Source organism: Oratosquilla oratoria, chromosome 25 (assembly GCF_046742065.1).
Source record: "Oratosquilla oratoria isolate Oo_2021 chromosome 25, ASM4674206v1, whole genome shotgun sequence".
Taxonomy (NCBI): Eukaryota; Metazoa; Arthropoda; class Malacostraca; order Stomatopoda; family Squillidae; genus Oratosquilla; species Oratosquilla oratoria.
Window position 1 is genome coordinate 18,136,532 of NC_134801.1, and position 20,420 is coordinate 18,156,951.

Below are 20,420 nucleotides of genomic sequence, written 5' to 3' on the forward strand. Positions count from 1 at the left end.
AGACGACTGGATGAGGTGAAAGGGGCATTGAGCAAGAGGGGAATATCTATTGAACTAGGAAGGGAGAATGCAGGGAATAAGGATGAGTGGAGAATGGCTGTGTATGGATATTTTGATGCAGCCAGAAGGGATTTATCTCAGTCTTCCATTTTCCGCACAAAGGAATGAAAAGGGGGAGAGGTTGCCATGGAAGTGAAGCAACCCTGCTGTGGATGTGCTGTGTCTCGATGCATTGCTTCTGACCCAGGCAATGGGTAGGAGAAAGGAATGATCCTTCGTCTATGAGAAGTTATGATGAGAGGAAGACAAGTGTGGTGGATGGGGTAATTTGACTTGGCTGTTTCCCTTTATAAGGGGATGAAAATCCTTTGTAAATAGATTGTGACTATAACACTGTACAGAGCAGAGACTTGAAATTGAAGGGAGGCAGAAAGGAGAAATGTGTTTGTGAAGTGTGGTGTGGGTACCGAGGATAGGTAGAGCGAGAAACGAAGAGGTGGGGAGGAGAACAAGTGGGGAAAGGGAGCTGACAGAGTGTTGATGAAAGAGTACTGGGATGATCTGGGCACATGGAAAGAATGAATAAGGAAAGTAACAAAACAAGTGTGGAAGGCAAAGGTGGATGGAGTGAACCTGAGGGGAAGACCAAGAACAAGATGGATGGATGGGGTGAAGGAGGTCCTGAGTGAAAGGGGAATGTCTGTTGAGCCAGGAAGGGAGAGGACAAGAGAAAGGTTGTGAATGATGTGGCCCAAAGAAATTTTCCCTTGTCTTCTCTGTATTCCTTATGAGGAGGAAGAGACCATTGAGGTATAGATAGATTCTGTATTTTCATATGAGGAGACAAACAAGGAGGGTTGCCATGTGCTGTGTCTTGCTGCATTGCTTATGACTCAAGCAATGGGCGAGAGATGAGGATGATTCTTCATCCACAAGGAGCCAAGATAAAAGTGAAACATCTGGGTGATGAATGGGAGTGTGATAGTTGGGAATGAGTTGTATGCCTTGGCTGGGTACCACTTTGGTTGCCTCTCAAAAAGAATTATAAAAAAATAAGAATCTAGGGTAGCAACTAGGATACCTAGTATGGGAGGGAAGACATGAAAGGTAGAGAAAAATGGTATTGACTACATAGGAAGAACAAAGAGAAAGAGGAGATATGATAGCTATCTTTAAAATGAAAAAAAGGAAGGAAAGAATTTGTAACTGTTGTTATGCATTGAAAGACCATTGAGGGTAAAGTAATAATTTGAAAATAATAGTGTAAGGGAAGTAAGAAATCATAGCTTTCTACACAGTAGCATCAATTTATATCATAAATTGAAAGAGGAAATTATTTAGGTGAATATGTGATAAATGGAGATAAAGAAATGGGACCTCATGAGCATAGTTCCAACCCCATATGCTACAAAGAGGTAACTACATACACAACTAGATCACAAAGCAAGCACTCCAAGAACAACACCAAACTCCCCAAGACACTAGTCCTATAGAGAAATCACTCCACCTGACAGGCAAGAATCATACTGGGATAACTGGATAACTGCATTCAGGCCTCCACCCATCACTGAAGAAGCACCAACAGTATTGGTTTGTCCTTAGGCTCAAATTGCTCTAGATTCAGTCAACACAAAGACAGTTAACACCTCATTGTACACTGCCCTGCTCTCACCCTGTTCAGACAGCAGCACAACATGTCTTCCTTGAGTGATGTGTGTGCCAAATTGGAAGCCATTGCTGGTTACCTGTGACCTTTGGGGTCACAGGGTCACAAAAGTATCCTAAGTCAACACATTGATTGATTGGACAGGCAGTTCAGTAGGACTATAAACATCTGTTGTTCTATCTTTCATGCTAGTTTTTCTTCAGGTCTCATTGTAGAGGAATATGCCCTGGACTGGCTTGTCCCATTGTATTTCATGGTTATGATGTACAATCATATTGATAGAATTTTTGTTTTTGTAGGAGAAAGCCAAAGAGTTACAGCGGAAGAGATATGAAGAGTCAAAACGTGGAGGTAAAAGTCCTGGATTTTCAAGCAGCAGTGGTGGATTTGGTAATTCATCTGGATTTGGCAGCTCAAATAATTTCACCAGTTCCTCAACCGTGTCAGAGAGTATAACCACAGTGCCTCAAGTAAGTTTTCCGTACTTGTTTTTATTTCCTATTTTTGTATTGGCATGCCTTGATTCAATGAACAGATAGGGGATACAGGAACCAACGACAGGTATTTGCAAGTGGTAGGCCTATATGGTGGATGTCAGTGTCATCATCATTCACCTATCTTCAAAATCCATCATCATCTTTAACTTCATCATCTGCAGTCCCAAGAGGCTGACATCTGGTCTTTAGTCCATACTTAGGTCTCTATTAACTTTAATTGTATCTAGTCTGCTTTTTCACATAAAGAGAGCTGATGACTGGCAGCTGCTCTCTATCCTCCTACTATATAAATCAGTGACATTGAAACTTTGTATTTATCGTTATACCAAGGGGTTTTCCCCCTTAATAAGAGAGATAGCTAAATCAAAAGGCATGTACCCACTCCCACCCATTTCACTTCCACCCCTTCCTTCCTCTCATCTTAGCTCCTTGTGGATGAAGGATCATCCCTGTCCCCTGCCCACTGTCTTGGGTCAGAGCAATGCAGCAAGACACAGTACATCCACAGCAAGGCCACTTCACTTAATTGGTGAATCTCCCTCTCCATTCCTTATGCCAAAAATAGAGAAGATGGGGAGAAATCCCTTTGGACTGCATCAAAATATCATTAGCACATAACCACTCCCTACCTTCCTTGGATCACAGTATCATCTATACACAGCCATTCTCCACTCACCCCTATCTACTGCCTTCTCCCTTCTTTGCATTGTGGACATTCCCCCTTGCTTAGAGCCCCCTTTCACTCATCCATCCATCCATCTCATCCTTGGTTGTCCCCTCATGTTCACTCTATCCACTTCTGCCATCCACACCTCTTTTACTAATCTCTCTTTAATCATTCTTTTCTTGTGTCCAAACCATCTTGATACTCTTACATCAGCCCTATCTGCCATCTCCTTTTCCACCCCTCTCTCCTCCTCACCTCATCTTTCACTGTATCCAACCTTGTAACCCCTACCATATTTTTTTTAGACATTTCATTTCAAACACATTTAAACTTCTTTACCTCTCCTAAATTCCAAGTCTCCATCCCATACATTGTTGTCAGTATAATCACCCCTTCATATAATCTTGTCTTTGCATCCATTCCCTAATGCTTATTTCTCATGACACTTTTTAATCCCCTGAGGCATTTACTGCTGCTCTCAGTCTACATTCTACCTCCACCTCCACTCTTCCTTTTCCTGCCACATGCTACCCCAAATACCTAAAACTCCACTTCTACCCTCTCTCCTTTAAGACTTACCTCCAACTCTGCAATCCTCTACCCTTGTACATCTCATCACCATTATTTTACCCAGATTTACCTTCAACTTTCTCCTATCACATACCTTCCCAAACTCTGTCACCAGCTGCCTTAATCAACCCTCTCACCCAGCCACAAGTGTGTCATGAGCACACAACTGGCTCACTTCCCACTTTCCTCGGTTTTCTTTAACCAACTCCAGTCCTTTGCCCTTTACCCTTGCATTTACCTTCTGCACCATGCCATCCATGACACATGATGCTGTGATGCATGAGGGAGAGTGGGTGGGGGATGGGGGGTGAGGGAGTATGTGTGAGAAAAATTTTTATGCAGCCTGAAGGGATTTCTTCAAGTTTTCTCCTTTTCTGCAGGAGGGGACAGAGGGGGGTTGCCGATTTAATGAAGCGGCCTTGCTGTGGATGTGTTGTGTCTTGTGACACTGCATCTGATCCAGGGCAGTGGGCAAGATGCAGGGATGACCTATCATCCAGGAAGTGCCAAGATAAGAGGGTGGAGGGGAGTGGAGTATGTTGGAGATGGAATGGGTGGGATTGGTTCTTATGCCTTTGTTTTTTGGCTATCTCCCTTGTAAGGGGGAAAAAGCCTTTGGTATGTATGTACTACTCCACCCATGTAAAGTGCATGTTAAACAACCATGATGACATTACACAACCCTGGCATGATCCCACCTTCACCTCAAACTCCCCATGTCCTCCCTAACACAAACTCTACTTATATAAAAGATTTTGACTACCTTTAAAAAATTCCACCTAACCCCATAGTTTGCTACAGCTGTCACAGTGCTTTCCTGTTGACCCTGTTGTAAGCCTTCTCCAGATTCATAAAAGCATAAAAGACTTTTTTTTTTTTTTATAAATAAATAAATAAGGGAGGTAGTCAAAAACACAAAGGCATAAAAAACAATCCTGCCCATTCCATCCCTAACATACTCCACTCCCATCCACCCTTTTCCCTCCCTCTTATCTTGGCACCCCCTAGATGATGGGTCATCCCTGTATCTCGCCCACTGCCCTGGGTCAGAAGAAGTGTTGCAAGACACAGCACATCCACAGCAAGGCCACTTCATTTAATCAGCAGACCTCCCCCCTCCATCCCCTCATGTACCTTTCCTAAACCCACACTGATCCTCCCCAATAATGACCTTTGTTCCTCGCTTACTCTTATCATTTATTACCCATCCATAAACTTTTCCAACTTCACTCAACAGATTGATCCTTCTAAAAGTACTACAGTCATATTTGTCTCTTTTTTTCCTTTATAAAATGGAACTGTACGTGCACTTCTAGAGTCCTTCAGCACATTCCACTTGTGTAGGCACACATTAAACAACCTCAGTAGTTCAGCTACCAAAACTGTTCCTCCCTCTGTCAGACATTTCACATCACACCATGCCCATCCAACCTTTAGCAGACTTAGCATTTTTCATGCCACTTAGTACTCTTTGTAATTTGTATTTTTCTATAGATATGTAATTTTCTACCCCATCAGTCATTTTCCTACCACCTCCCACTGCCACAATCAATCTCTACTTTACCTCCTCCACATTCTATAGTTCTCTGAAAGGCTCTACCTGTCTTCCCCTTACTGCATTTACTTTCATTAATATCTGTCCATCTACACCCTTTACCTTTTCTGCCTGACTCTGCCTCCCCTCATCACTTCCTTCCAGAACATCTTTTTATTCTGCACCTTTTACCTTTTCTTCTCTACTTGATTCGCCTCCTCTTCCTCTCTTAATTTCTTTCCAAATTTTTTTTTTATTACTTTCAAAATTATCTTTCATATTCTTACCCCATTTCATATCTGCTCTCCTCTTTGCCTCCTTTATCGTATGCTTTACTTCTCTCTGCTTTGTACCTCTCATATGATTCCCTTGTCCTAATTTGGAACCAATCTATGAAAGCCCGCTTCTTCTCTTCTTCAACCTTCTTTGCTTCCTCATCAGTATCCTTCCTTCTATTTCCTCCCATCCTCCTTGTTCCACACACCATCTTTGCACACCTTATGACTCCCTCCTTGAACCATTCCCATTCCACCTTCACACCCTCCCACTCCTCTCTCAGCTTCTTCTTATACTCCTTCTTTTCTTTCTCATTTAAGCAGTTCACTCTAAGTACCTCCTAACCTTCTGTCCTTTTCCTTTTTCTCCACCTATCCTCCACTCTCAACTTACCTTTCAAAAAATTATCTGATATTCCCCCACTCTTTCCCCTTAGAACATGTACATCCTTAACTCTTCCTACTATACTCCTGGTTACCATTATATAGTCCATTAACACTCTTATCTACCACCCTTCCATCCACCACCCTCTCCCATATGTATTTTTGCTTGACTTTCTTCCTAGACATTATTTGCTATCATCAACTCTCTTTCGAGCCACATCTCCACCATCAATTCTCCACTACAATTTTTTCCTGGAACTCCATACTTCCCAATCACTCTGTCTATTGGTTCATCTCCTACCTTAGCATTAAGGTCTCCCAATACAACTACATTGACATTTCTCCCTAATCCCTCTATGCACTCATTTAAAGTCATCCAAAAAGCCTCCCTTTCTTCTATACTCTTCTCACTATCAGGCCCATATGTACTTACAAAAACCTACATCTCCCTTACCAGCTTCACCTTCATCCATATTAACCTTGAAGAACCTCCTTCCACTCCACTACACGCTTACCTATCTCTTCACATACTAGTATAGCCATCCCTTCTCTCCCTCGCCCTCTCTTCACTCCTGAAAACCTCCTAACTGCACTCCCATACTCACTCACCCCTCCCTTTCAACTTAGTTTCACTCACTGCCAACACATCCATCTTTCTTCTCACAAACATACTGCCTATCTCTTCCTTTTTACTCTCATCTGTACCACATCCATGCACATTAAAAGACCCAAACATTAAGGTACTGGTTGGAAAACTAGACCCTCTTATGCCTTTACTTATTTTAGGAACGTCCCCTTTGGGGCTTGCTTAAAGCAAGAAGCATAAAAGCCATCACAGAGTCTGTTAGTGTCATTCCTTCATGTGTAAATTTACTAAAAGTATCTAGGGAAGATGGGCAGAATATTTTAGGGAGTTGCTAAATGTGAAGGAGGATAGGGAAGGAAAGATAGCTGCAGTGGGAAATGCGAAGAAAATGAGAGTGATGAGTGAGGAGAATGGAGGACAAATAAGGAAGGATGAGGTGAAGGCAGTTGTAAAGATGATGAAAGCAGGTAAGGCACCTGGTCTGGATGGATGCCATGCAGAATGTCTGAAAAAGGGAGGTTCAGTGATGGTGGACTGGTTGGTGAGGTTATTTAATGTTTGCTGGAGAGAGGGTAGAGTACCGGAGGACTGGAGAAGTGCCTGTATAGTTCCTCTTTACAAGGGAAAAGGGGGCAAGTGTGAATGTAGTAGTTTCAGAGGGATTAGCCTGTTAAGTGTAGTAGGGAAGGCTTATGGGAGGATCTTAATTGAGAGGATTAGGAGAGGAACAGAAGGAGTAATTGGTGAAGAACAGTGTGGATTTAGGACAGGTAGAGGTTGTGTAGATCAGATCTTTGTGGTAAGACAGATATGTGAGAAAGCTATAGGAAAGGGGAAGGATGTTTTTTGGGCTTTTATGGATCTGGAAAAGGCTTATGATAGGGTAGACAGAAAGGCACTGTGGGAGGTTATGCAGATTTATGGGATAGGAAGAAAGCTTTTGGGAGCTGTCAAGAGTTTTTATGAGAGTAGTAGAGCTTGTGTCAGGATTAGAAATGGAGAGAGTGAGTGGTTTGAAGTAAAGGTGGGACTTCGTCAAGGATGCGTTATGTCGCCCTGGCTGTTCAACTTATACATGGATGGGGTGGTGCGAGAGGTGAATGCTAGGGTAGTGGGTCAGGGATTGGAGATGGTTAAAGAAAATGGAGAAAAGTGGGAGGTGAGCCAGCTGTTGTTTGCGGACGACACTGCGCTTGTGGCAGGGTCAGAGGAGGGATTGAGGAAGCTGGTGGCAGTTTGGGAGAGTATGTGATAGAAGAAAGATAAAGATAAATGTGGGTAAAAGTAAGGTGATGAGATGTACAAGGGGTGAAAGTGGCAGTAGACTGGAAGTGAACATTAAGGGAGAGCGACTGGAGGAAGTGGATAGTTTTAGATACTTGGGTGCAAGTGTAGCAGGAAAAGGTGGAGGTAGAATGTAGATTGAGAGAAGCGAGTAAATGCCTTGGTGGTTTAAAGAGTGTAATGAGGAATAGACATTTGGAAATGGATGCGAAGAGGAGACTGTATGAAGGAGTGATTGTGCCAACAGCACTGTATGGGGCAGAAACGTGGAACATAAGAGAAGAAGAGAGAAGGAGTTTGAATGTGTTTGAGATGAGGTGTCTGAGAAGTATGATGGGGGTTACTAGGCTGGATGGAGTGAGAAATGAGGAGGAGAACAGGGGTGAAAAAGGATTTGGGAGATAGGGTTGATGAAAGAATATTAGGATGGTTTGGACACATGGAAAGAATTAGTGAAGAAAGACTAGTAAAAGAGGTATGGAAGGCAGATGTGGAGGGAGTGAACATGAGGGGACGTCCTAGGATGAGGTGGATGGATGGCGTGAAGGGGGCTTTGGGGAAGAGGGGAATGTCTGTTGAGGAAGGAAGGGAGAGGACGGAAGACAGAGGTGAGTGGAGAATGGTTGTATATGGATGACGTTGTGACTGCATGAGGAGGAATGGGCGGGGGGTGGGGGGTGAGGTAGTATGTGTGAGTAAATTTTGACGCAGCCCGAAGGGATTTCTCCCCGCCCTCTCCTTATATGCAAGGGGGGACGGAGAGGGGGGGTCGCCGATTAGATGAAGCGGCCTTGCTGTGGATGTGCTGTGTCTTGCGACACTGCTTCTGACCCAGGGCGGTGGGCAGGGTGCAGGGATGACCCGTCATCCAGGAGGTGCTCAGATGAGAGGGAGGGTGAGAGGGGTGTGGAGTGTATTTAGGGATGAAATGGGTGGGAGTGTTTTTATGCCTTTCCCTTTTTGGCTACCTCCCTTGGAAGGGGGAAAAAGCCTTGGTATATGTATGTATGTATGTATCTATGTTCAAACTCACTCACAAATTCATTAATATTCTTGTTATTTCTTCTGAAATATAAATTATGAAACATTGCAAATTGATGTCGATCTTTATCAGGCAAGAACCATGTGTCCAGTTTCTCAGTAATGCTCTTTACACCATTTTCACTCTTCAGAACTGTTAATTCAGTTTTAGAAGTGTCATTGTAGCTTGTCCAATTAAAGATAAGTATATGGCTAGTTGCTTATCTTTATTTAAATCAATTAACTCGCACCATATGCTTATATCCTTTTTCCAATTTTCATATTCTTATCTTAGCACCTCCTGGATGACGGGTCATCCAAGGTGCAGGGATGACCCGTCATCCAGGAGGTGCTAAGATAAGAGGGAGGGTGGAGGGGTGTGGAGTGTATTCAAGGATGGAATGGGTGGGAATGATTTTATGCCTTTTCCTTTTTGGCCAACTCCCTTGTAAGGGGGAAAAAGCTTTGGTATCTGTATGTATATTCAGATTTATTATCAAACTTAGGAGGGCACTTAGAAGAGGCCATAACTACACCCTTTTACCTTTGATAGACCAAACTTGCTCCATTCATCATTTCCTTTACACTGGGGACCCAGCACTCCTCATAGTAGCTCAACAACACTGCCACCTGGTGTCTGTTCACAGTTAATATTGGCATAAATGCATTATTTTTAAAGCATTTGGCCACATCTGTATCGAGATAATCAAAATGTGATAGACTACCAACAACTTGACTTGAGTTTTGAAGTGCCTTGAACTGCCTCTTAGCTCATGTTGTTGGTCAAGTCAACATATCCTGGGCATATGGCCATATGCTTTCAAACTTGCAGATGTGATCAAATATGGTACAGTTTTAACATAAGAGTTAACTGTAGTAAAAGAACTGCCTTGCGCCTCATTTATTTTTATTTTTTTATCTATTTATCTATTTTATTTATTTATATTTTTATTATTTATTATTATTATTATTGTTAATTTTTTTTTTTAAGATTAAAAGTGTACTTAACAATCAAGATAGGTCAATTCTCAGACTTTCGTGTGTTCATCTTCCACAACAAATGAAAGCAAACAAGGTGTCTCAAAGATCAAGTTGATTTACAAGTTGTCGGTAGTGTATCTCATCTTGAATCTCAATATTGATATGGCCAAATGCTTTAAAACTTACTGATATGACCAAATACAGTACAAATAAATTATGCCAATATTAACTAAAAATAATTAATGTCATCAGAGTTGACGGTAGTTGTCAGTAAATAGTATGACCCTTTATTTATATATGTTACATTCAATACACAGAACTCAGACAAATGTCTTTAACCAGTATCTTCTGTATTGGGATGGTTTGAACACATGGAAAGAATGAGCGAAGAAAGATTGGTAAAAGAAGTGTGGAAGGCAGTGGTGGAGTGAATTTGTAGGGATGACAGAGGATGAGATAGATAGAGCAAGAGGGAAATGTCTGTTGAGTAAGAAAGAGAGAAGGTAGGAGATAGGGATGAGTGGAGAGTGGCTTTGTATAGATGATACTGTTATGCAAGGAAGGGAGGGCCAGGGAATGGAGTGGGGTAGGGGGTGCTCATGTGTGAATGATATTTTGACACAGCCCAAAGGGATTTCTCCCCACCTCATTTTCAGCATGAGGGGACGTGGTTTGTTGATTAAGTGAAGCAGCCTTGCTGTAGATATGGATAGAGTGAGGAACAAGAGGTGAAGAGGAGTGCAGGGGTGGAAAAGGAGATGGGAGATAGGGTTGATGAACCAGTATTGGTATAGTTTGGACACATGGAAAGAATGAGTGAAGATACATACATACATATACCAAGGCTTTTTCCCCCTTACTAGGGAGGTAGCCAAAAAGGAAAAGGCATAAAATCATTCCCACCCATCCATCCCTAAAAACACTCCACACCCCTCCACCCTCCCTCCCATCTTAGCACCTCCTAGATGACGGGTCATCCCTGCACCCTGTCCGCTGCCCTGGGTCAGAAACAGTGTCGCAACACACAGCACATCCACAGCAAGGCCGCTTCATTAAATCAGCGACCCCCCCTCTCCGTCCCCCTATATAAAGGAGAGGATGGGGGAGAAATCCCTTCGGGCTGCGTCAAAATTTTGCTCACACACACTACCTCACCCCCCATCCCCCATCCATTCCACCTCATGCATCACAACATCTTCCATATACAACCATTCTCAATTCACCCCTGTCTTCTGTCCTCTCCCGTCCTTCCTCAACAGACATTCCCCTCTTCCCCAAACCCCCCTTCACCCCATCCATCCATCTCATCCTAGGACGTCCCCTCATGTTCACTCCCTCCACATCTGCCTTCCATACCTCCTTTACTAGTCTTTCTTTACTCATTCTTTCCATGTGTCCAAACCATCCTAATACTCTTTCATCAACCCTATCTCCCAACTCCCTTTCCACCCCTGTTCTCCTCCTCACCTCCTCATTTCTCATTCTATCTAGCCTAGTAACCCCCATCATAATTCTCAGACACTTCATCTCAAACACATTCAAGCTCCTTCTCTCTTCCTCTCTTATGTTCCATGTTTTTGCTTCATACAGTGTTGTTGGCACAATCACTCCTTCATACAGTCTCCTCTTAGCATCCATTCCCAAATTTCTATTCCTCATTACACTTTTTAATCCACCAAGGCATTTACTCGCTTCTCTCAATCTACATTCTACCTCCACCTTTACTCCACCTTTTCCTGCCACATTTGCACCCAAGTATCTAAAACTATCCACTTCCTCCAGTTGCTCTCTCTTAACCCCTTCCATACGGTGCCGCACACGTAGGCGGCATAAGGAGCAAGTAGATACGCGAGGCTGCCATATCGGCGTCTTGATTATATTTATTGTAGTTGCCCCTGCGTAATGACATAATCTCTAAACTGTCTTCATCACATTTTCTATGGTTATCAAAATTCACGGGTGAAAGAATGATCGATATAAGCGGTGACTATATTTTATGATGCGAGTATTATTACGACACATCGTACGTCTTACAGCTAATGCTGCCTGCGAGATTTTGAACCGTACTGAAGAGGTTAATGCTCACTTCCAGATTACTGCCACTTTCACCCCTTGTACATCTCATCACCTTACTTTTACCCACATTTATCTTCAGCTTTCTTCTATCACACTCTCCCAAACTCTGTCACCAACTTCCTCAATCCCTCCTCCGATCCTGCCACAAGCGCAGTGTCGTCCGCAAACAATAGCTGGCTCACCTCCCACTTTTCTCCATTTTCTTTAACCATCTCCAATCCCTGACCCACTACCCTTGCATTTACCTCTCGCACTACCCCATCTATGTATAAGTTGAACAGCCAGGATGACATAACGCATCCTTGACGAAGTCCCACCTTTACCTCGAACCACTCACTCTCTCCATTTCTAATCCTGACACAAGCTCTACTACTCTCATAAAAACTCTTGACAGCTCCCAGAAGCTTTCCTCCTATCCCGTATATCCGCATAACCTCCCACAGTGCCTTTCTGTCTACCCTATCGTAAGCCATTTCCAGATCCATAAAAGCCCAAAAAACATCCTTCCCCTTTCCTATAGCTTTCTCACATATCTGTCTTATCACAAAAATCTGATCTACACAACCTCTACCTGTCCTAAATCCACACTGTTCCTCACCAATTACTCCCTCTGTTCCTCTCCTAATCCTCTCAATCAAGATCCTCCCATAAGCCTTCCCAACTACACTTAACAAGCTAATCCCTCTGAAGCTACTACATTCACACTTGTCCCCCTTTCCCTTGTAAAGTGGAACTATACAAGCACTCCTCCAGTCCTCCGGCACTCTACCTTCTCCAGCAAACATTAAATAACCTCACCAACCAGTCCACCATCACTGTACCTCCTTTTTTAAGACATTCTGCATGGCATCCATCCAGACCAGGTGCCTTACCTGCTTTCATCATCTTAACTGCTGCCTTCACTTCATCCTTCCTTATTTCTCCTCCATTCTCCTCACTCATCACTCTCATTTTCTTAGCATTTCCCACTGCAGCTATCTTTCCCTCCCTATCCTCCTTCACATTTAGCAACTCCCTAAAATATTCTGCCCATCTTCCCCTTACTGCCTTCTCCTCCATTATCATCTCTCCATCTGCACCTTTTACCTTTTCTTCTCTACTTGATTCGCCTCCTCTTCCTCTCTTACTTTCTTTCCAAAACATCTTTTTATTACTTTCAAAATTTTCTGTCATACTCTTACCCCATTTTACATCTGCTCTCCTCTTTGCCTCCTTTACCTTTTTCTTTACTTCTCTTTTCTTTTCTTTGTACGTCTCATATGACTCCCTCGTCCTATTTTGTAACCAATCTGTGTAAGCTCGCTTCTTCTCCTCTACAACCTTCTTCATTTCCTCATCCCACCATTCACTACCCTTCCTTCTATTTCCTCCTGACCTTCTTGTTCCACACACCATCTTTGCACACTTTGTGACTCCCTCCTTGAACCATCCCCATTCCTCCTCCACACCTACCTCCACTCTATCCTTCACTTCCTCCCACTCCTCCTTCAGCTTCTTCTTGTACTTCTCCTTTTCCTCTTCATTTAAAGAGTTCACTCTAAGCACCTCCCTAACTTTTGTCCCTTTCCTCTTTCTCCATCTGTCAACCACTCTCAACTTACCTTCCACCAGAAAATGATCTGATATTCCCCCACCCTCTCCCCTTAGCACATGTACATCCTTAACCCTTCCTATCATAATCCTATTTACCACTATATAGTCCATTAAAGCTCTATCTACTACCTTTCCCTCCACCACCCTCTCCCATGTGTACTTATGCTTGACTTTCTTCCGAAACACTGTATTTGCTATCATCAACTCTCTTTCTAGACACATTTCCACCATCAACTCTCCACTACGATTTTTTCCTGGAACTCCACATTTCCCAACCACTCCATCAATTGGATCCTTTCCTACCCTAGCATTAAGGTCTCCCAGTACTATTACATTTACACTTCTCCCTAAACCCTCTATGCACTCATTTAAATCTATCCAAAAGGCCTCCCTTTCTACTACACTCTTCTCACTGCCAGGCCCATATGCACTTACAAAAACCCACATCTCCTTTCCCGGTTTCACCTTCATCCACATTATCCTTGAGGAAACCTCCTTCCACTCCACTACACGTTTACCTATCTCTTCACTTACTAGTATAGCCACCCCTTCCCTCCCTCGCCCTATGCCTGGCCGTCGGCCAAAAACTCATAAATCAATCAACCCTCCCTCGCCCTCTCTTCACTCCTGATAACCTCCCACTTTCACTCCCAAACTTACTATCGCCCTTCCCTTTCAGCTTAGTTTCACTCAAAGCCAACACATCCATCTTTCTTCTCACAAACATACTACCTATCTCTTCCCTTTTATTCTCATCTGTACCACATCCACGCACATTAGAAGACCCAAACCTTAGGGTGCTGGTCCGAGAACTTCCAGACCCTCATATGCCTTTGCTTTTACTTTTAGGAATGTGCCCTGTGGGGCTACAAGGAGAAGGATGCCTAGTCCCAATCCCCGTCCCTTTCTTCTCACCTCTTACGATCCAAGTGGGAATACTTGGTGGCAGTATTCTTTTCCCCCACCACAGGGAATTCCCCCACCACAGAAAAAGAATACTCAGAGAAATGGTACAGGACAGCAACAAGGGGTTGGGGGACAGCATAACGGAGGGATAGTTGTAGTATAAAAGTGTCATCATTTCTCTATGAACAGAGTTTTCCTCTTATCATAGACAAAATGATGTGTGGCTCTGGTCCGTAGGGGCGCCCCATATAGACCCTAAAGTATTGACTGCATGCTACTTTGCCACAATAACAAGCAGCCAATACCCCAGAAGTGTGGAAGAGAGGTGGATGGAATGAATGTGAGGGGCAACAAAGGATGAGATGGATGGATGGGGTGAAAGGGACATTGAGAGTGTATAGATGATACTGTGATGCAAGGAAGGGAGTGGATGGGGGATGGGGGGGTTAGGGAATGGTTATGTGTGAATAATATTTTGACACAGCCCAAAGGGCTGCATGAGATGGAGAGGGGGAGTTGCCAATTAAGTGAAATGGCTTTGTTGTGGATGTGCTGTGTTTTGCTATGTTGCTTTTGACCCAGGGCAGTGGGCAGGATGCAGGGATGACCTGATGACCCAGTCTAATATATATATATTTGCATGGGCCTAGATGGCTTAGAATTAAAGTGCATTGTGGTTGATAGAAAAAGATATATATATATATATTTTTTTTTTCTTCCAGGAAACAAGATCATCATTGGTGCGACCGTCTGGTCCAAATCGTGCAATGAAGTTAGGAAGCAAGGCAAAAGATGTGGATTCTTTTGTAGATCAGCTTAAGTCAGAGGGTGAGCAAGTTACTTCAGCAAATGATTCCAGCACTAAGATGGCACCCGTCAGCACCCCACAAGTGGATATGGAACCGTGAGTAATATCTTGAAAGTTTTAGAATCTATCGTGGGAAATTTCCTTCAGTTTAATGGAATCGCTGAATTACTCAATAATCCCTGTTGTTTTATGAACAAGCAACCCAAGTTCAAATCCCCAGGGCAAACATCAAAATGGGTATTGGTGGTAGGGTTTCATGTGTAAACATGCACCATATGCTCACATGATGCCTTATCTAGGCAGCAAATAATAATAATAGTTATTGCCTTGTATACACTGAGTGAAAAAATTGCAGCCTTTCAGTGGGTGGTAGCAGTTCATGCGCCTTCCCACTGATTTCCCTGGGAAGAATCTTTGAATAGTTGCCTGTGTTGTATTGGTCTGGGACTGTTGGTATGTCACTGGCTGGAAGTAACATCAGTCAATCAATTTGTTGACCCAGATCTTTCTTGCAGGTGATCGCAGCATTCAGCCAACTGGCAATAATAACTGAATTATCATACAATCACACAAGAGAGAAATATTGTTTTGTATAAGTATAGTTAGGAAGGATAGTTTAAGATGGTGTTTGATGGCCTCTTGTGTGATGGTTGCATCTGGGACAAGCCTTTTCTATGCTCAGACAGTGATAGAGCTGGGTGATGACCTGAATTCAAATGGGATATTGTAGTATTTATTTCTCTTAAAAGGGATTTTCATGTAGGGATTATGTCTGGAGGGTTTGATGGAGTAAGGAGTTTGGTGGTCTCTTTTAAGAGCTTTTGTTGTTTTCTTGGTGTGTGTGTATGTTTATGTGGATGAATTGTTTGGCATTATTATTTGTTGCCCCAAGTTTCACTAAGCATAGGCCCATAGTCAGTGCCAATGGTCCCTAAACCCTTTCACAGCTCTCCTAGGATTGTTTCTGTCACTGGCAGAAAGTAGTAGGGGGGAGAGGAGCAGTTGCCAGTTGTCAGCTCTCCCTGTGTGAAAAGGTATAAGAAAAACAATTGAAGATAATAGAAATTGTGAGTGGGGGTGTTCCGACCCCCCCCCCCCATGCCAATGCCGAGTCCTATTCGCTCTTAGTTGCCAATGCTGATTCCACTTTATATAATTACGGTATATCAGTTTTAATATAACGTAATTGAATTATGATTTTTACTTGCTTTATCATCTATGTAGATTTATACATGACAGATTGGGCTACTTTTTAATTATTTTATTATGTATCTACTTTTTATTAAGTACTTATTTCCATAAAAAATTCATGTTTACATATATTTTTAAAACAGCATCACTAAGCATAATTAATTAGTGGTTTTATTCTATAAGCCAGTAGTGCATAATCACAAAAACAATACATGCATAAAACATGCATAAAACAAAAAATTTAAATAATACTTTTTATGTTGTTGATGAACGACTTAGACAAAACAAACCTTAATATAAACTAATTATATATAAACTAATAATATAAATTAATTAGTTGCATAATCACTAAAACAATACATGCATAACAAAAAAATTTAGGTAGTACTTTTTATGTTGTTGATGAACAACTTATTAGACAAAACAAACCTTAAGGGGACCCCCCGCCCAAAATCTTTTTTTCTGAAGGATCTTGCTGATTTTTTCTGTGTGATATCTAGGTCTGAGAAAACCGTCACAGCTTGAGTTTTATTCAGATCTGACCAGTAGTTTTTTTTTTTTTTTTTTAAATAAAAAACATGAAAAATACCCTATTTTTGGGCTTTTCAAATTCTATCTCCTCCTACAATTTTTATTTGATGTCTTTCATTTTATAGCAAATGAATCTTCTAATATATAGAAAACAAAATAGAGAGTTTTTTTAATATCTTTGTTCAATGCCGAGGGAAAAAAAATATAATTTTTTTTTTAAACAAAATTTTGTCTTTGACACGTTATTAAAAAAAAATTATTCAACATATGATAAAAAACTCTATTTCATTTTTTTTTCATTTATCTAGCTATCAATAGAGACCTCATATGAAAAGATTGGTTGAAAATTGAGGGAGGAGATAGACTTTGTGTCTAAAAAACTTACATTTTTTCAAAAACGAGCGTTAAAGTTTTTTTTCTTAGTTTTACTAAATTTTACATTCATGAACCTCCTAAGAATAATTGAAAACAGGTTCCATTGTATTTTCATGATGATTTTGCATCTTTCAAGTGACTCAGGCACTTTGTCCCCTCCTACAGTGTAGGATATTATTCACCCAAAGTGAGGGTCCCATAAGGCGCCACCTTACTCATTGTGGCAAAGTTTGAGTCATTGGTCTAGAATGACCCAGCAAGGTAGTCTGATTGCTGGGATTCAGCTCTCTTTTTTGTCCTAGGTTTTCTTTCTGGTGTTGGAACAGGCTCTTGCTGCATTAGGGACATCACTGTGAGGTTTGAGACTCTAAACCCAAGGTGTTGCAACAAGGAGGCATTCTTGTAGCCAAAGTTGTGGTCAAGTACAGTGACCTGAGAGAGGAATATAACTCTTCTGATTCCAGCAAACTTGCTTTTGTTGCACTTGATCCACAACTTGGAATGCAGACTCTCATTTGGGTTCTGAGTTCGTCCTCTCAAGCATCGGCTTAGCAGATCCATCTTCGTCAGGTCAACGTAGACGTCACAGATCAGCTTTAGCTTCTCCTTTGGAATCATTGACAGGAACGGTCTTTTTTCTTCATGTGAACTTGTTAGCAAACAGTTGTTTGCGTAGAGACAACGTGTCTGATAAAGGTATAGAGGACGGAGGATCAGGTGCTGTGGATGTGGATGGCAGGGAGAGAGCGGAGGATGTGGATGTAGATGGCAATGAGAGAGACGATGACGTAGATGGCAATGAGAGAGACGAGGATGTGGGTGTACTTGGCAGGGAGGGAGGTGCTGGAGGGAGTACTGGTGGTGGTGGCGGAGGTGGTGATAACAAGGTTGATGCGGTTCCTTCTTTCTCCCCTTGCGTTACTAAGGTCAACGTTCTTGTCTTCTGTAAGTGTGATTTTTGTTTGGAAAGCTTAGGCATGGCTAATATCTTCAAACTTCTCTTCACTGAAAAATAAATGCGAAATACACACGGCAAATTAGTGAACGTGGCAAGCTAGTGTACACTTCCTTCCCTTTCTACGGCTATCAGGTCACTGGCGGTCAAGTGGGCTAATTTTCCTGCTGTCAGGTCACTGGTAGTCGTGCGGGCTGAGTTTCCTCATACCACACACTCACGTGCATGCCAGACGCAAGAGAAAACTTTGTAAGTGCATCAAACAAACAAAAAATAAAGTAAAAGAGGTGTTTTCATGGTCAAAACGAATGTAAACAGTAGTGGTGCGGAGCACGTGGCTGCCGGGGGTAGGGAACGTAGGCCCTTTAAACCATTTAAAAATGGCTCTACGATAAAAATCTTTTAACATGGTGTAGAGCAAGCGCTCTTCTATGTATTTATGCAATAAAAAAAAATTTCATTATTTTTTTTTTTTTTCGTAAACTTTAAAAATGGCAATAAAATAAATGTGATACTATTTATAAAGGTGCCAGATGTTTTTAATTTAGCAATTTTTAAGCCTTTTTGAATAACGGAGAACTATTAAGTCAAAATGCATAAAGATGTATCATTATATATTTACTTGTCAAAATACATAGAAAAAATTCTTTATAAACAATTTGTCTGGCGGAGTAAGTGGGAGTAAATCTGTCCGCCCATTTTTTGCACTTATAAGTGGGTAAAATTGACAAAAATTGACAAAATTCAAAATTGACAGTCCACAGACACCTGGACGATTTACTCCCATATTTCTCCCACTTAATTTCTGTTGCAGAAACTTTGCTGTTTCAAAAAGTATATTGCTTTTAGTTTAATTTTGTATAAATACAAAAGTAAAATCAAATATTAATATAATTTGCTCTGACATTTACTCTGACTTATGCATTATTTTAAAAGTATTAGCATTGGCAAAATATTGGGATGCTAAATCCCATTCTAAAAAAAAAAAAAGTGCTGATTCTTGCCAATGTCGATTAAGCAGCACACCCCTAATCTTGAGCCTAGTGTGGAGATTGAGTGTCAACCCTTCAGGGCTGCACCTTCTGATAGATGGTAATGGGAGAGGAAGCACCTTTATATGGTTTAAAGCAAAACTTAACCCCTTCACTCTGGGCCAAAATCTCGCGGGCAGCATTAGCTGCCAGACGTGCGATGTTGCATCATAATACTCGCATTATAAAAAATAAAGGTACCGCTATATTGCTCGTTCTCTTTCACCCATGAATTTTGATAACCATAGAAAATGTGATGAAGCCAGTTTACAGAGTATGGGGGTCACGCAGTTACAATTACAATAAATATAATCAAGATGCCGACATCGGCATCCTCGTGTACCCACTTGCTCCTCATGACGCCTACGTAGGCGTCATCGTATCGAAGGGGTTGAAACAATATTTTGGAAGTGAAGAAAGTGAGAGGGGTGAATACAGTAGAAAGGGAAAGTAAAGGGTAAATGGACAAGTGTTAATGGAACTGAAGGCAAAAAGAGGGAGATGGGTAGAGTATTGGTTGTATCAGTGACAGGTTCTTGGTAACTGTGATGGGAGAGGAAAATGACAGTACTATAGGAAAATATAAAGTACAAAGAGCATTGAAAATTGTGAAAGGTGCTAAAGTGTCATGTAGAGTGTCTGACAAAAGGAGGAACACTTGTATTGGATTAGCTAGTGAGGTCACTTAATATGTATTTATGGGAGAGAAACATGTCGGAGGACTGGAGGAATGCTTGTATTGTTTCGCTTAATAAAGGAAAAGGGGACAAATGTGAATATATTTTAAAGGGATTATTTTGTTGAGTAGTTGGAAAGTCATATGGGAGGGTGTTATTGAAAAGAGTAGGAAAGGAACAAAGGGAGTAATTGGGAAGTAACATTGTGGGTTTAGAAAAGGTAAAGGTTCATGGATGAAATTTTTGTAAATTCTAAGCATTGCAAATAAATAATCTCTTCTCTCGCTCTAGCATTGGCAGCTGCAGAATATTAAGTATCTCTTCATATGATTTATCAGCAAGATCTAAAACCATTTTAGTTATATCAATCTAGAGCAAATCTGGCTTTGTTTATTCTTTGTCCAGTTGGTGGAATGTGACTTATATTTCTCAGTAGATGACAAGTTTCTTAACTGATCTTTTTGATGTGCATTTCCTCTAAGAAATTGTCCATTATAATTTTTTCAAAGTTTCTTCCTTTGTTTTTGTAAAACATTACCCATTCTATAAAGCAGTGATGCCTCATTTTTACTTACTGACATTTCCAGTATCATACAATTCTTCACATTGGAATTCATTTTCCATCTTTGGCTCCACTTATATACCTTATCCGGATCTTGTAACAACCGACAATTCTCTATATTCCATACTATCCTCATTACATTTGTACATACATAGATATACCAAGGCTTTTTCCCCCTTTCAAGGGAGGTAGCCAAAAAGAAAAAGGCATAAAATTATTCCCACTCATTCCATCCCTAAATACACTCCACT

The 20,420-nt window shown here is 41.5% G+C and overlaps 1 protein-coding gene across 1 annotated transcript in view; it reads left to right on the plus strand.

Moving 5' to 3' along the window:
* deltaCOP (coatomer subunit delta) overlaps positions 1–20,420 on the plus strand; it is a 55,440-nt gene that overhangs the window by 20,721 nt on the left and 14,299 nt on the right. The window contains exons 4-5 of the mRNA XM_076208444.1: positions 1,966–2,136; positions 14,762–14,943. Of these exons, the coding sequence (XP_076064559.1) occupies positions 1,966–2,136; positions 14,762–14,943 (353 nt within the window). The remainder of the gene's footprint in view (positions 1–1,965; positions 2,137–14,761; positions 14,944–20,420) is intronic.